This window comes from Acanthopagrus latus, chromosome 11 (assembly GCF_904848185.1).
Source record: "Acanthopagrus latus isolate v.2019 chromosome 11, fAcaLat1.1, whole genome shotgun sequence".
Taxonomy (NCBI): Eukaryota; Metazoa; Chordata; class Actinopteri; order Spariformes; family Sparidae; genus Acanthopagrus; species Acanthopagrus latus.
In genome coordinates, this window is record NC_051049.1 from 262237 (window position 1) to 279961 (window position 17725).

General features: G+C 45.0%; 2 protein-coding genes across 4 annotated transcripts; one reads left to right on the top strand and one right to left on the bottom strand.

Moving 5' to 3' along the window:
* Positions 1 to 311: 311 nt before the first annotated feature.
* Positions 312 to 13546, bottom strand: map1sa (microtubule-associated protein 1Sa). Of its 2 annotated transcripts, none has more exons than XM_037115298.1 (7): positions 12561 to 13546; positions 10498 to 10599; positions 8912 to 8994; positions 8652 to 8792; positions 5423 to 8471; positions 3434 to 3657; positions 312 to 3356 (listed from the first exon to the last, which is right to left on the bottom strand). In XM_037115298.1, the coding sequence occupies exons 1-7, from the start codon at positions 12721 to 12723 to the stop codon at positions 3201 to 3203; spliced, it is 3918 nt and encodes a 1305-aa protein (XP_036971193.1). In that variant the 5' UTR covers positions 12724 to 13546; the 3' UTR covers positions 312 to 3200. The 2 variants fall into 2 exon arrangements, with proteins under 2 accessions (XP_036971193.1, XP_036971192.1); XM_037115297.1 differs by having other exon boundaries at positions 8912 to 9012.
* A 209-nt stretch (positions 13547 to 13755) lies between these two features.
* trmt13 (tRNA methyltransferase 13 homolog) lies at positions 13756 to 17698 on the top strand. Of its 2 annotated transcripts, XM_037115301.1 has the most exons (11): positions 13756 to 14040; positions 14537 to 14583; positions 14686 to 14752; positions 14895 to 14954; positions 15059 to 15128; positions 15217 to 15323; positions 15544 to 15747; positions 16138 to 16210; positions 16328 to 16402; positions 16787 to 17195; positions 17383 to 17698. In XM_037115301.1, exons 1-11 carry the CDS (start codon positions 13903 to 13905, stop codon positions 17567 to 17569), a joined length of 1437 nt encoding a protein of 478 aa, XP_036971196.1. In that variant the 5' UTR covers positions 13756 to 13902; the 3' UTR covers positions 17570 to 17698. The 2 variants fall into 2 exon arrangements, with proteins under 2 accessions (XP_036971196.1, XP_036971197.1); XM_037115302.1 differs by lacking the exon at positions 15544 to 15747 and having other exon boundaries at positions 13868 to 14040.
* Positions 17699 to 17725: the final 27 nt, after the last annotated feature.

Sequence of the window (17725 nt, forward strand, 5' to 3'; positions counted from 1 at the left end):
TATTAATAAATGATTGATCAGTATGACCGATCCTCCAGTTGATCAGAGTGAAGGTTGTGTTAGAGTCCAGCAGGGGGCAGTGACGCCCTGCAGCCTGGACACACTTCAAACTAATCAATCACATGTATTGATGAGGTCGCTGAGTCGATAACAGATTTTTATCTTAACTTTGACAAACGTTCTTCTATAGTTCTGATCCATCACCAATCAAAACTTCAAATGTTTGATCAATTTTATTGTTTTTCTTCGTCATGTTAAACTTTTTCAATCCTGTTGATTACTCACAGATTTTCATAAGAAAACACCACAGACACTGTTGAAGGGCTACTTTTATTCTGAAAGAATATTTAAAATTAGTGTTTCAATACACACATTACATCTGTGTGTGTGTGTGTGTGTGTGCGCACAAGCGCACATGTGCTGAGAGGGCGAAGTGGAGAAAGCATTTTCAAAATAAAATTACACAAAGCTGAATGGAAGGTCGTCTGCAGAACTTGGAGGAAGAGAAGAAGAATATTATCCAACAAAGTCAATATTTGGAGAGAAACGGATGTTTTTCTGTCACAACTTATTTAATTGATTAAAGACAATAATTAAGATGATAATGTGTTGACTCTGTTCTGGATTCCATGAGCAGTTGTTCACTGTCACATTTAACAGAGACGACTTATCTTTCATACTCCACAGTCCAATTATCAAAAGAGTTGTTCAATAATTAATTTATAGTTTTGAATAAAACAGATAAACTGAAGTTTTGCAGTTATGGTACAAATCTGACAAAGTTTAATTTACAAAAAAGTCTATGATAACAATAATCATAATATTATCATTAGTAGTAGTACTATTATTTTAGCAATTATTATAACAATAATAATAACAATTATCAAGAATTATAACTTTTTTATCATTATTATTATTATTATTATTATTATTATTATTATCATCATCATCATCATCATCATCATCATCATCAACATCAGGACGTTGAAACTCAAAGTCACCTTTCTCCGGTAATCATAAAACTTCTCTTTTTTCTCCAAATCATGACTTCAGTTCAATAATATTACAACTTCTCTGTGTTTTGACTGTTCAGATCTGGTTTTATTCTACAATAACAGGATAAGTTGTGAACAATAATAAAACAGTCACCTGCTCCTTTAAATCAGCACTTTATCATCCAATAACAAAAATAAAACCTTCAGATACACATCAATAAAACTTTGGCAAGAAAACTGAAGTCCTGAACTACCTGAAGATCAGAACGTTTGATTTATTAAAGCTTCACGGTTTAAGTCACTCACACCAAGATTTTCTGTTTGAATCAAAGTGAATGTGAAACATTTAATGATCAATAATGATCAAAGGTCAGCTGATCTGTGAGGAGCTCGTACCAAAGTTCAGACGTGGATTTAAAAAAAAGACAATTTGATTAAAAAAGGAAATAAATAAATAAGTTAAATGTTGAAATGTTTCTGATGTTAAATTTAAAAGCGTTTTTTTATCTTTGTGGGTTCAGCTGACGTTTCTAAACTGAGAAATGAAAAACATGGAAACAACTGAGTAAAAAGGAACATTCTGATCGGATAGTGATACATTGATTTTTATCCCACAGATAAAACTGACTGCTTAAATCATGTGAGGAGGACTTGTTGCACACAGAATGCACTGTTGTCAGAACCGTCCAATCAGAGACTCCACACTCTGTTGCCAGGCTCGTTTGATAAATCTATAAACCTTTAGATCTTGGATCGGCTCAGCAGCTGAGGCTCATGGGTAATGTAATATTCAGAGCCAGACAGAAGTGAGCCGCAGACCTTCAGTCAGACCAGAATCAAAACTCAAAGTATATGAATCAAAGAGGATTAACAGACAGGTGAGCTCTGACCTGAGACCTGTGCTGCATGCATGCGTGTTCTAACCTTCACATGTGGAAACTGATCAGAGATCTGCTGAAAGCCAACAGATGGTCCCAAATATCATTAAACTAAGTGAAGACCAACAAATCACAACAACAGCTGGATCAGGAACTACAGCCTCTTCAATCGATCGATCAATCAATACTGAAGATGTTTTCTCATAATCAAATAAGTTGAATAACAAACAAAACATTTAAAAGATTTCATAATAATGAAATCCAGATTCAACATGGAGATTCATGACAGTGAAACAAAGACTGTAAAATTATTTGTCATCAAATGATAAAACATAAAGAGCTCAGTTAAAGGAACATCGAGTCATTAATAAAAGTAAAGAAACAGATCGTTCCATCATCGTGACTCGTAGTCGCAGTTACAAGAAAACATCTTGAGTCTCATCGTTATTCTGAGAACAAGGTGAGCATCAAGGTGAGACCTTCAGCACATGATCACGTGACCGAAGATCTGATGAAGATGTTTTGGATGATTACTTGAGTTCGAGTATCGTCTCGGACGCAATTCTGTGACTGAAGTGACAACACGCTGGACACTGTTGGATAGTTAATGCACCGTCTGTTTGTTCATCAGCGTTAAAGTGTGTTACAGCCACCTACTGTGATGTTATCATGCAATGTTGTGTCATGTGATGTCATCCCCTGTTTATTATTAACACTACAAAAGTAAATCAGTCTAAAACAGAAACTGGATGATATCAAGAGCTGACATTAGCTAACTTTAGCTAACAATAGCTAACAGTAGTTAACTTTAGCTAACAGTAGCTAACATTAGCTAACAGTAGCTAACTTTAGCTAAAAGTAGCTAACTTAAGCTAACAGTAGCTATCTGTACTTGTGTGTGCTTTGTCTCACTAACACGTCTGCTCGTTTTGAAAAGCTGACTGAAGGAAGAATCTAATATTTCTGTGACATCATTAAATACTCTACTCAAATCAAACTGATATGTTAGTGTTGATATTTAGCCTGCAGCTAACAGGCTAACATCTGATAGCTGAAGTTCCTCATCCAGCAGAGATAAACTGACAGGAATTGCCAGGGTTAACCGTGCAGTGACGTCACACAGGAGCAGGAAGTCTAAAGGAACGCATTTCATCTGGACTTCCTGTCTCCTCTGCGTGGGGACTAACTGGGCATGCTCACTGATATGACTCAACTGAAGGGGGCGGGGACTCTGCAGGCCCCGTCATCTGGCCTGAGTGCAACCATGGCAACAGGCTCCTCTGCACCTTCTGGCCCACCTGTGAGGCGGTCTGAGGTGGGCGGGGCCTCAGAACTCCACCTTGCATGCAGGAAAGGTCTCCTCCTGCATGGCGACGGTGCTGTTGCTCCCCAGCACGGTGACTGACAGGTCACGCTGCCTGTCGTGGGTCTCCTGGTACCACTCGTGCATTGCCAGTGAGTCAAACGTCGGGATCAGAGTCACCTGAGGACACATCAGAGAAACGGACCAATCAGATAACAGGTGACAGAAGAAAACAAATGCTCTGTATTGTTACTGACCTGAACCTCTGGCCAGCTCTTCTTCCCCTCTAGCAGAGCATCCAGGATGCTCCTCATCGACTCCTCCTTCACAGGATCGTCCCCGCTCACGATGTAATGAGACGAGCGAAGGCGTCTGAAGAACTCCAGGTCCACGGTGGAGGAGGCATCGCCCGACGGCAAGTAGGCAAGGTCCACATACACCACAGAACTTTCAGAAGCAGCAGAACCAGTAGCTCTGAAAGCTGGAGGTGAAGACTGTGATTAAAACTGATGAAGAGTCTGAATAAAAGTTGGGCAATGCTTCAGACAGCCTACGTAACAGGGCTGGGTCTGAAAAATTGATTTCCCAATTTAAATGGATCTTAACATCCGTTGCAGTCGGAGCCTGGAAAAGCACTGGTAAAATATTTTCCTCACTTTGTCTTCAGTCCTCAGTAGGGATGTATATCGTTAGGATTTTATCGATACCGATACTTACCGATACTCTTATCGATACTACAACATGTAATTTTGTGTAAAAAATAAAAATAAAAAAGATTCAACCTTCTATTTATTACCACAAGGTAATAATAAAGCTTCAACAGAACAGAAGCTGTGCAATTACTAATATTTCGGAACAGATAACCAGGACTTCTGTACCTGGTGGATGCTGAAGCATGACGCAGCAATTCAGCTGAATTTAGCACCGAGCAGACAGGAAGTCAAGCAGAAATAACAACATAACATCCAGTTACTTTTATAATTAAAACACTCCATGAAGACACCAGCACACAATTCTCAAAAAAGAGACAAACACACGCTCTTCTGCTGATCCTTTGGTCGGGAACACTTCCTGTTGTTGTTTTTATAACACAGACCTATAACTGCAGTTGTGAGTGATTATGTGATTATCGCCACGCGACGCCAGCTGTCGACCGTACTTCGCCGTGGCTGACTCAAGACGCAACCGGTGGGGGTTACCAGATGGCGGACAGCAGAGCAAAACTGGATCGAAGCCGTGACGCAGCCGACAGTATCCAGTGGAAATCCGGTGTAAGCAATATCACAAAACACTTGGAGCACGGGTGTGTTTGATTGCTATAACAATGTGATTAAAGTCAGCAGCCCGGCTAACGCTAAAGACTGCACCACCGCGGCAGGGGCACCCGGTTTCGTATCTGTGACGTCAAGTCACAGAGTTTGTTGTTAAGTTTGTAGTCATTACACTTGGGTAGACATTCAAAAACCATCCATGTCACAAACAGATAAAAAAATAATCGAAAAAAAGTAAAAAAATAAATAAATACAGATAACAGTACCCTGGTACCGACCAAATCAGGAGCCGGTACCAAAAAGTACCAGTCCTCGGTATACATCTCTAGTCCTCAATTTGAATCTAGAACCTGACCCTCTTTGGACCCACTGGAAGGAGGACACCTGTCTTGATCCAAATCTCTGTCTGTCCGTCTGAGTTCAGTTACTTTATTCCTCCTCTCTACTACATTTATTTGATAAATGTCGTTACAAGATACCAATTTGCCGATTCAGATTACTCAATGTTTATATATCGATGACATGTCCTGTAACCTATCAGATGGTGTTGTGGGCGGGACATTGTGTGACAGGAAGCTGCATCAGAGCCAATGTAGCACATCTTTAAATGAGTTCAAATTACCAATAATCTAATAATAATAATAAAACGAGGCAAAAACAGCGAGTCGTTTCATGAAAGGAGGCATCATCTGATACCACACAAGTACCAGGCTGCAACCTGATGACAACCTGAACAATCTGTTGATTATGACTAAATGTGTTTATCTGCTGTTGCATTTGAGGCTTCACGACCCAGAAAATTGCCAAAAAGCACAAAAAGAAAGTCTGTCTCAGTTTGACAGTCCTGACAAATCAGAGCTCCCATTTTTTTACCTAGCTGCTGTTGTAATGAAGCAACGAGCTCCCTCAGCTTCGCTTCTCTTTCAGTGTTCTCAGGACTTTGTCTACCTGAGGATGAAGATTTTGTTGTCGTACCTGAGGATGATGATTTTGCAGTCCCGATCCTGGATCCTCCCAGAGAACTTCGTGTTGATGGTTTGGTGTCGAGGCTGGAGGTGGTCCTCAGGGACCCCGTGGAGCTGCCCACTTTGGTCTTTCCATTTTGAGCTGTTGAGCTCCCGGAGGTCGCCTTCTGTGTCATACCTGTCGGTTTCTTCTTGGCAGTTGAAGCCTTTGGGTTCTTGTTCGGGCAATCAGCCTCAGAATCGACGGTGCAGGCTCCCGGCTGGGGTGGTAATGGGGGCAGATCTTTGACGGGGGCAGGTGGGGGGTCGTGGGAGGTGTGGCCGTAGATCTGACTGGGAAGATCGTGTGGGAACAGGCTGCTGGAGTCGTCATCAGAGTCCATGTCTGCTGTGATGGAGGGACATTCCTCGGTGTTCGGGGGGACGTCAGAGTCTGTCGCTGTTGGCAGGGACTCACTGACAGATGTGGGTGGCGTCTCCTGGCTGTAAGCTGAGGGGCAGTCACTGCTGCTTGGATCCCGTGAGTGGTTGTTGTTATCAGAGAGGTCAGGTGAGGTCCTGGTGGCGAGGACGGGGCTGACGTGCTGATGATGATCATGATGATGATGATGGTTCTCTGGAGTCTTCGGGTGTTGGAACTCACACGGCGACACCAAACAGAGATCGACGTCATGAGGAACATCTGAGATGAGCTCTGAGAGCCCGTGGATGTGTTCCTCTGATCTGTCTCCACAGCGGCCATAATGGTTTGACCTCTGAGCTAAGGCCAGCTCAGTGTTGTTGCCCAAATCGCTGACATGTCCATTGGAGTAGACTCCCAGAGGACCTTTGGGTGAGACTGCAGAGGGTGGCAGCATTTGTTCCAAAGAGAAAGACAAAGAATCATCGACCTCTGTGGAGTGTGGAGAGCCGACCTCTGCCGGCATTGAGGTCACGGTGGACGAGGAGTCTGGCATGATGTCTTTGAAAGGACTGAGTGTCAGAAGACTGTACTGTTTGTCCTGAGAGGACGTGGAGTTTAGGTCAGATGTCCTACAGGAGCCTCCCTGGTTGAAATCCTCCAGAGGGGTTCGGCCTGCACAGTCGGAGTCTGACACGTCATCTGGTCTGTTTTTCAACAAGCCTCCGACTGGCTGGGATGCAGCTGGACTGAGATCAAAATTAACACCCTTTACAGTTGTGTTGAGAGGTGAGGACACATCCCGTTCTGTCTCACATCGGAACTTCTCTGGACTCTCGACGATCGCGGTCTGGTTCCCATTCGCCTCATTCATGACTGCAGTGACTTTTGAGTTCTGACCCCTGTTCCTGTTGTCCTCTTCCAATCGAAGTTGTTCAAACTCAGCCGTCATGTCCTTTGGTGTCGACACCTTGGAGCAATCTGCCTCCTTCTGGTTTTCCTGCTCCTTTGTACCTGGTTTAACTTTTGTCCCTTTTGTCAGAGTGTCTTTCTTTGGAAGAGTTCCGTCTTTCCTCAGAGTCCCAATCTTCCCCGAAGCTTTTCTCAATTCTGCACTTCCTGTTGACGCTACACTTGTTGGTTTCTTCACTTCTTTCACAGCTGGTTTTGCTACTTTCTTCTCCTCTGTTTTTACATCCTTCTTGCCATCTTTTTTTGGTTCAGGTTTGATGTCTTTCTTTGGTTTTGTTGTGAGAGTTTCTTTCTTGACCACTTCTTTCTTTTTATCTCCACTTTCTTCTTTCTTTACCACGGCAGCTTGAGCTTTATCCTCCTTCTTCACTTCCCTCTTCTCTTCTTTTGACACTTCTTTCTTTGGAACAACTTTTTCTGCAGGTTTAGGTGGTTTTGATTTAGGTTCTGTGTCCTTCAGTTTGGGCTTTTCTTCCCCATCCTTCTTGTCTTTAGTTGCAGTGTCACCACCCGGCTTCATTTTCACCTCCTGTTTTTTGACATCAACTCGTCCAAGCTTGTCTTTCTGTAAGGCACTGCTGGGTCTGAAGTCCTTCGACTGAGACTTAAGGCTTTCACGACTCTCTGCTCTTTTAGGTTGTTTCTCTGATTTGAATGTTTCGAGGTCCCTCAAACTGACCACAGGATGTTTGAGGAAATCAAGATGTTTGAGTTTTTCAAGTCCTTCCAGGATTTTGGTCTGCGGTGTGCACCCTGGGAAAAGGACACGGACAATCTTCTCCTGGGGGCTGGACGGATGCCAGACCAGCAAAGCACAAATGGAAACAAGGCACGGGAGTGGAAGATCTGAGCCCTTCACATCTGATCTGCCATTTGGCCAAATCTGCATTAAAGCTTCGAGGTGTTTGCTGCCGCTGACTGGATTCAGAGTGTACAGCTCAAGACGGCCAACTCCCATCTTCTGAAACAGGATGACGGGTTCTATAGCGGCGCTGCTGGACCGGCTGATGGGCTCGGGTTTGATTGCTAGTCTCTCTAAGAGCTGCAGAGTGAGTGCCACCTGGTCACAGCTCCGCAGCTCGCTAGGATCTCCTTGGATGGACTTCAGTCTGTCAGGAGCGTTGAGGAAGACCACCCCGATCTCAGGAGAGATGAGGTTCTTCATCCACTCCTCTTCAGTATGAGCTCCAGTCGGCTCCTCCTCCTGCTCTGCCACCTTCCTCTGCAGCAGACTGTTCAGCCCGGGCAGATTGTCTACGCCGATGTGAGTCAAGAGCACCGAGTCGATCCTGTCCAGGTGTCGAACCAGTTTCCAGAAGCAGGATCGTGGATCAGAGCCACCGTTAACCAGGACATTAAAACCATTAACAGCAAAGAAAGCTGAGGCTCCCCTCCCGCCGGGGAAGATGTAGCAGCAGGGCCGTGACAGTTTCAGGAAGCCTACGGTGCTTGGGGGCTCGAGCAGGTCGAAGGGGGATTCAGGCTCCAGAGACTCAGAGAGGTACTCGGTGAACTCCTGCAGACCCTCCATCTCTGGGAGGACGAGGGGAGGGTTGATCCGGATGTTGATGAAGTCCTGAAGGTTGTGTTTTTCCAACACAGAGTCTTTCCAGAGACCAAAGTCTGGACAGCTGATGGTGAGGCTGACCTTGATCGCTGGGTCAGCAGAGCTCAACAACTCTCCCACCTAAAACACAGAAAGGTCACATGTAACAACAGCACAGATCCAGAGTGTACAGAGCGAGGTGTGTCGCGGACTGTAAAGCGTTCTCAGAGAATGTGATGTTGATGTAAAATAAGGCCTGGATCATCAGAACATCATGGTCAACTACAGTGTGTAAGCATCAGTGCGTCGCCCTGTTCTAACCTCCTCATCTTCAAATATGTGGACCAGGTGACTGAGAGAAAAGCAGCCTCTCTGTAAAACGATGTCTCCGCTGTCTTCAACACACTGACCGGCCAGAACCAACAGTTTGTGTCTCGATGAATCACAGATGAGCCGCCGGACCTGAACACACACACACAATTAATTCAACAAGTGATGAATGAATGAGTTGCACAGTTCAGAGTTTATTGCTGAAATGATCTCAGGTCAGGGTTAGTTGATTAGTTTCTGTCAGTTCTCACCTCCGAGCAGACGAAGTCATGAGCTGGATTCACAACAACCTGAGTGTCCAGAACATCTCCGTGGTGCTGCAGAGTCCTCTGGCCTGCAGGGGGACAATCAGCTGATCAGGAACAAACAAACAGGAGAATATGAGGCTAAACACATGCTAGCAGCTAGCATCATCTAACATTTGCTGAGCAGTCCGCTGTCTTCAGTCCTCACAGCCGCCTCCTCAAACGGTTTGAGACATTTGCTACCTCTGCTGGTTTCACTGGTTCACCACTGACCCTCTAACACAGGGGTGTCAAACTGATCCAGTAAAGGGCCATGTGGCTGCAGGTTTTCATTCCAACCAAGCAAGAACACACCTGATCCAAATCAGGCGTGTTCTTGCTTGGTTGGAATGAAAACCTGCAGCCACATGGCCCTTTACTGGATCAGTTTGACACCCCTGCTCTAACAGGTAACAGACTCAACAGTTGACCTTTGACCTCAAGCCAACAGGAGGTCCCTCCTTCCATCCTGTCAGCTGGTTACCATGGTGACTGCTGACCAGCAAGTCTGTTGGTTTATATGACTCCTCGTTAACCAGAATAATCTGTGTGTCTGCAGGCTGTTCAGCAGAGGCTCAGCTGACTGTTCATGTGTTTGAGACACACACACACACAGTCTCGTCAGTACATCACTGTGTATCAGATAATAAATATATAATAATGAGAAAGATCATGTTTAATGAAATTTGTGTCTCATTAAACATGGTCTGTCAGAATAAAAGCACAGCAGCGATGGTGTGACGCAGCAGAAGATAATCAATAACATCAGCTGTTGTGTCCTCTGACACGGCGTTCAGATTTCTCGTGACGCTGTGTCGTGAAGGTCTGTCAGCGTTGGTGGTCACATTTGACGTCATGACATTCATGAACAACAGTGGATGATAACAGTCAGAGCCGAACGGAGACAACAGCTCTACTGAGACGGGACAAATAAGAGTGAGCAAAGGGAAGTCTGACTACCTGGTCAGTCATGGAAATAGGTCACAGCACAGCATAGCTCTGAACGAGTTCAGACTTTTTACAAGGCAACATTATGCTGTTGTTACTTCTTCTGATCCATTTATTGCATCCGATCATTTTGTTCTGGGTTCACACTGATGTGGTGAGACGGATTCATCCAGTCTATGTCTACCTACTGCTCACAGCTGCTATTTATTGATCTTAACACATCTATTAAGAAGCTGCCACTCAATGGAGACAGATGGACAGACCTGGACACCTGTCAGCCTCAGGTAGAGCTGGAAGCAATGCCAAGAAAATTATTCATCCACAGATCAAACTTGAGCAATGTGAAAATTGTTTCCATTTTTTTCATTTGTACTTCATCGCCGGTAATCTGTTGTGACTAATGATCTTACTGTCAGTCGCTTCAGACAAAAGCGTCCGCTAAACATCCTGAAAGTAATTGTGAGACAAATATTCTCTTCATGTTCAATCTGAGCAACCACAACCAAGACCAAACTTCTCACGTCTGTTCTTCATATAACACCTGTCTGCTAACACACACCTGTCAGACACCTCACCTGTGTTTGTCAGTGTGTGCGTTTCCTCACCTGGGACGTGTTCTGACAGGAGGGCCGAGTGTCTGGAGACAAACAGTTTTAGCTGCTGATCCAGAACAGAAACATCCAGATCCACAGGCCAGCACCGCACACCTGGAACGCGCGCACACACACACACACACACACACACACACACACAGATTCATGTTTTTTCTATCACATGTCCCATGATGCATCGGTGCTGATCAGGAGCTAAACACAGACCGATGCACCTGAAACACCAGAAATGGTGTCAGAAGTTTTCTGATGTTTTCTGGAGATGACGCGATGCCTTATTATGGGATGTCAGCTGAGAGTCCATCAGTGTTGTTGTGACTCCAAGCTGAACTCATTGAGCTGCATTATTCACCATGTTCAACACAAGCAGAACCAGACTGGGGACCAACTGGATCACATCAGTCTGAACTGTCATCAGTCTGTCTCGTGTCACCTTTTTCATTCAGAGTGAGACATCCTCCATGTTTCCTCCTATCTATGTCAAATGAACTGTTTCTTCCTCAGCAAACAGGAAGCTGCTGATATTTAGAAACACCACTTCCTGTTCTGTCAGCAGGCCCACAACCAGCCTGAACAAGCTGTCTGTCTGAGACCTCCACATTCTTCACAAGTGGATTTTTCTGCTGAATCTTAAAAGATTCCCTTGAGATGTTGTTGGGACTTTGTTGGGATGTTCACAAGAACGTCACTGACAACCTGTGAACACAAAGCCTCCGGCTGTGACCGTGACTGCTGCAAACAGGCAGCAAACAGTTTGCAGCCTGTATGCAGCCTGACCAGTGAACTGGAGCAGTGTGAGGAAACAGTTCTGTGCCTGGATTAAAAACCAAGGCGTACAGTAAACAGGAAACATTCTGTTCTGTCGTCGTCAGTCATCAGACGGATCGTTGGTTCCGGCGCTGGACATGTTAGTTCTGTACTGTTTTAATGACCCGAGGGAAAGTTCACCCATCACACAGTGGTTACAGTTATTAAGTTATTCACACTGACGACCACTTAATGAGCAATTCATTAATTATGAGCAGTGAGTCTGAGCTGACTCAGCAGTCTGATCAATAACACTAATCATGTGAATCTGACCAAGTCAATCTGCTGGTCTAATAAACATGTAGTTATTAACAGGTCGATCATTAAAAACTGTGTATTCTCACTGCAGCTTAACTAATTCGAGTCAGTTTGACTGATTATTGATTTGGTTCTTTTTACTTTCGCTCACAAACGTCAAGTGCGACAAAAACAAGACAACACTTCCGGTAAGAAGGGCTTTTCAAAATAAACGCCTCAGAAGGAAACGGTGAGACGATAAAGATAACACTCACATAAAAGTTCAATTACAGCCTTTAAAAATATGACGGAACCTTCCAGAACACCAGAACATGCAAAGTGTCAGAAAGGTTTCTGTCTCGTGGGCCCGTGAACAGCTCACACATCTAAAACGGACCTAAACTGTGTTTTGACTAAAGATGACGGCAGAAGACGGTCTGGACCGTCGGACCGGATGTCCTCGTGTCCTCACTCGTCTAATTTTAACCAGAAGACACAGAAACAGCTTCAACAGAGTTCTGGTGGGTTTATACTGATGTGAACATGAGAGGAAACGTTTTAACGGAACCAAACACACTGTAAGAAATGAGGCTTTGGGTGAAAAGGTTCTTGTTGTTGGTTTGATGAAGGAGGAAACTTGTTCAGGTTCGTTAGCTCCGTTAGCTCAACACGTCCCACGTTTATTAGTCAACAGTTAGCTTCATGCTACTTCCACCTTTTTAGCCCCGGGACAAGTTCCAACGTGTCTGTCTGGTTCTAACGTGACAGTCTGGTCCTCACTCTGCAGACCAGAACACTTTATGTGAGTTCAGCACCGATGTGGACTCTAATCAGGAGGAACTCCAACAGAGGGACGGGTTTTTAAGGGACGACTGTTTTGGCTGCAGCAGCGACGTCAGCGCCTCTTCTCGGCGGATCTTATTGTGAAGGGCCCGCTGACTTCCCGCCCTGTGTACCGGGGCTGCAGCTCGGTTCTTGGGTCTCCGGTGCCGGTTACCTTAACAACAACTCACCTGAGTCTATCTGCCGCAGCAGCTGCTCCAGCAGCCCGGCGGGCCGCAGCGCTCCCACCACGACCAGCACCGAGTAGTCCGCCGCCACAGGCCGCGAGGGACCGGAGGGAGAAGAACCGGGACCGCCGCCCAACTCCGCCACTGCTCCTGCTGCCGCCATCATGGTCTGGACAGTCCACTAATGACGTCACCCCATACACAAGACGGGCCCGCCTCGATTTTAACTGAGGCGGGAAAATATCTTAACTGACATACGAGGTGACCAATCAGAGAGGAGCACTGAGCAGCGGAGATAGAGGATGGCCAATCAAGAGAGAGCGATGCATTCAAGTGCTACTGAGGACAAATGAGCACCGACACCGTTACACACGTAAGGAAGGTTATCAAAACAACTCGAGCTCTGAAAATGATTTAAAACTTTGAATGAAAAACAAACACAAATAAAAATTAATGAAAATGATGTGTTACTATGGCAACATATCGAATGTATTACACCTGCATTATCTTTAAATACTGATCATGTAATTTCTTGACTTATTGACTTCCTGTTATGTCTATTTTTATATTTCACGTGATACTTGTATTTGAGTTATTTGATATTATTTCGATCATATTTTCTTGCTGTTTGTTCTTGTTTCTGACACGTGTTATATTTATACCATATACAAAGCAAATGAACAGAAAAACAAAGGAACAAATTAAATCCAACATAAAGACTGTTAATGAAAACAATCAGCAAACATGACTTTTTCCCACAGCGATTCTGCATATTAACATGTAGATATTATTATACTAAGACTTTACTGAACTTGAGCTTCACATCCCAACAATATTTACAAATTCTTTCAAGATTTCTATTTTACTGGCAAAGTAACGACTGAATTAAAATGTTTTGGGAAATACTTTGTGTGTCCTTAAGTTTCTGTTCGGACTGAAAGTGTGATTAATACAGCGGAGTAAAAACTAAACAACAGAAATAGAAAACAAAAGACTTCACCTGCAATATTTAAATAGAACATGTAATTTACAAAATATTAAAAATGTGTTCCAAACTGTTAAGTAAATGGCTTTAATTTATCACTTTAGCATTGTTGTTTTTTTATTACGAAACAACAATGTTGCAAAACACGATTTATCAATGTTACAGCCAATATTAACAAATATAGCACACTAATATAGAAGTTAAAATTGGGTAATAAAATAAAATACTAGTTCACATGATGAACTGTAGCAACGACCGAAAGCTTGTTGGTGTCAGTTGGGTCACTTTATTTTCTGGAGTTAGGAATCTGACGGAAGGTCCAATACTTACACTGTTTCCTACACTTGTGTGAGCACCCGAATGCAGCACAGACCAGCTCTGTCCAACATGGCGGCGGCCCTGCCCGGCAGATGTGGCTTCTTCTTGGAGAAAAAGAAACGTTTCTGTAAAATGATCGTCAGCAGAGGAAGACGCTTCTGCGGAGAGCACGCCACCATGGTGAGTTCAGGGACACGTGGTGAGTTCACGGATAAAGACAGCCTAAGAGGAAGAACACGAAGATGAGACAGAGTCTCTGCTCGTCATTACACATGTCCGCCTCTTAGACTGAAGCAGCTTCAAACTGGATTACTTCTCAACATGTTTTAATGAAAAGTAAACTAACAAATAAAGAAAAAAGTTTGGTTAATCTCCATCAGCTGCCAGCAGGTGGCGCAGCAGCAGAAGATGGTTGGATCAGAGACGCTTCATATAATAATTAGTGTTAATTATGCTAAATCGACAAATGTGATTTTATCACATGTTACTTGTTTAGAGTACTAGAGTCAGTACTGCTTCTTCTTCTTCTTCTTCTTGGTTTATGGCGGTTGACATCCAGCAATAGATGCATCACCGCTCCATCAGTACTGCTGTCCTTCATGTACTCTGATGTACATCAGCTCACCTGGTGATGTCATGATGTACCTGTTAACAGCTTCCTGTTTCCTGTTTTCAGGAGGAAGGAAGCAGCAGGAGGATTGTATGTCCTCTGGACCCCAAACAGTGAGTCAGCAATAATCAATCAATCAGTCAGCCAGCTTATTGGTCTGATGGTGGCAGGCCATGTGAACGTCTGATTGGACCGTTTGTGACTTCCTGTTTCAGTACCGTGAGTGAAGACAAACTGGACAAACACCTGAAGAAGTGTAACTCCAGAGAGAAACCCAGACCTGTGAGACACACCACCAAAATATATTGATTCATAACTAGATTGTTTCTGCAATATGTATTGAATTATATCAGTGCTGCGTTCACTGTCAGGAGAGCTGTATTGGCATTAATGTAGGATTTTACTATTGTTTTACCGCAAGCAGGTTTATTATGTGGAGAACATAAACTCTGGTCCAGCTGACGGAGACGACACGCTCCAGCAGGTAACAGCTCACCTGAACACCTGTTCATACACTCTCTGAATACTAACAACTAAAGCTTGTGTGTGTGTGTGTGTGCGTGTGTGTGTGCGCGTGTGTGTGTTCAGGTGAGCCTGTCTGAACAAAGCCGAACACAGCTGGAGTCTCTGCTGGACAAACTGAAGACTGCAGCCACAGGTGAGCGTCTACTCCAACAGGTGTGTTTTCCTGTCAGCTATCAGTTGTTGTTGTTTGTGTTGATTATTTGTTGCTGTTGTTGTTGCAGGACTGCAGTGTGACGAGGAGGACAGGGTTCTGTCTCACCCTGCTCTTCAGGAGGAACTCAACAACCCAAAGAATGGAGACTCCGCCCACAAGCATCTGAAGCAGCAGGTAAAAACAGGATGAATAACTGAGTTGTTTAAGGCAGGAGCTTCATATCTGAAGAATATTTACATGAAATAAACACAGATCAATAAAATGTCACAGCGCTGGACACAGAGTTTGTTTCATGTTCCATCAGTCAGATTCAGAGGTAACACGCCCTCATAAGCCACGCCCACCAGGAGGTGGAGCCTTCAATGTTTGTGTCTCACCTTTCAGGTGTGTCCAGTCCTCTATCTTAGGTCACCTGGAGGCACTGGGGCTGCTGGGAAGGGGGCGGTGCTTTGTGGAGTTCGGAGCAGGTCGAGGAAAACTGTCTCACTGGATCCACGAAGCTCTGAAGACCCGAGATGATCCAGAGACCCAGGACCACCTGGAGAGCTTGGACGACCTGCAGCTGCTGCTGGTGGAGCGTTGCAGCACCCGATTTAAGGCACAGGAAATCTCTGAAACTCCTCTAGAACACCAAGTCCCTGTGCTCCAGACTCAAGTCCAAACTGTCCAAAAACTCCCAAACCGGTCCTGATCCTTCTGTTCATGTCTGGTGTGGGAAGATAAATCCACATTTAAATCCCAAAAGCTAAGAGTTATCTCTGAGCTCTCCTCCCGTCAGTAACGGCTCCGGTCAGAATCCTTTCACACACTCAGCAAACATATTGAGTTTGGTTCTGATAGAGCCCGGTGGCAGATATCACCTACTGTGTGTTTAAATCTGCAGTATGACATCATCAGGGAGGGTAGAGTCAAACATTTCTCCTGTAAGACTCAACAACTGCGTCTGTTTGATGGATTGATCATGTGAATCTGGTGTGTTCTGGTCCAGGTGGACGGGAAACATCACGGTGTTGGCGTTGAGTTCGAGAGGCTGCAGGTGGACATCCAACATCTAGACCTCAGTAAGAGACAAACATCTGATCCGACTCTGATGGTTCAGTATTGATGTGGACTCTGATGGTTCAGTATTGATGTGGACTCTGATGGTTCAGTATTGATGTGGACTCTGATGTCTGCAGGTAAAGTCCCTCTACTCACACAGAAGAAGCTCCCATTGGTCGGAGTCGGGAAACATCTCTGTGGAGCAGCAACAGGTAAGAGAGCAGGACGCCTCAGATCTGGTCTCAGATCTGGTCTCTGTCTCTGGTCTCAGATCTGGTCTCTGTCTCTGGTCTCAGATCTGGTCTCTGTCTCTGGTCTCAGATCTGGTCTCTGTCTCTGGTCTCAGATCTGGTCTCTGTCTCTGGTCTCAGATCTGGTCTCTGTCTCTGGTCTCAGATCTGGTCTCTGTCTCTGGTCACAGATCTGGTCTCAGATCTGGTCTCTGTCTCTGGTCTCAGATCTGGTCTCTGTCTCTGGTCTCTGTCTCTGGTCTCAGATCTGGTCTCTGTCTCTGGTCTCAGATCTGGTCTCTGTCTCTGGTCTCAGATCTGGTCTCTGTCTCTGGTCTCAGATCTGGTCTCTGTCTCTGGTCTCAGATCTGGCTCTGCGGTGTCTGTTGGAAACACCAGGACTCAGACAGGAAACTGGACCACCCCGAAAACGGCTCAAAACTTCAGAACCAGCTGGTCCAGAATCAGCTGTACCAGCAGCACTGCCTGGTCCCGGTCCTGATCCAGACCCTCGTCTTCATCCTGGTCCAGTCCAGGGCCTGGCGGTGGCACTGTGCTGTCATCATCGCTGTGAGTGGCGTCACTATGTGGGTCAGAAGTTCTTCCTGCAACGAGGACTCGGAGCTGAAGAGTTCTCAGCTTTCTGTCGAATGTCCAGCTGGGCCACATGTGGACTCAGACCCACGACTCAGGACCCTCCACCTCGGGATCCCACCAGTCAGAGAGGAGACGAAGAAGAGCATGAACCAGCAGAAGAGACAGACGCTGTGAACGGGTAAATATTTGATTCTGACCAGAGCTGCATCAATCAATCACTCACTCCACTGTTCTCATGGGTTAGAGTTGGTTTGAGTCGTTGTTTGATAAAATACTAATTCTGTGACAGTAAACTGAACATTTAACGTTGTTATTACTATGACAACCAGCAGCTCTGATGTAACTTCCTGCCGTGTCCTCTGCAGGTTTCTGTCGGCGGCTGAACGTGAGCAGGTCGGTCGTCTCTGTAAACGTCTGATTGACGGAGGCAGGATTCACTTCCTGCAGACGAGAGGGTTCGACAGCAGACTGAGTCGTTACGTAAACAGTCGCGTGACCCCAGAGAACGTCCTGCTGACCGCCGTCCCCTCATCCTCCTCGTCCTCCTGCTGAAGGTCACGTGCACACAGAGTCCAGCAGAGTTTCTAAAAAAGTCTCTTTATTGATTCTGATGGGTATCAGCACAGATCAATATGTGTTCACATGTTTTATAATGTTTGTATTAAAGTATTTTCACCTGTGTTCCGTCTGGCTGCTGACTGGCTGCTT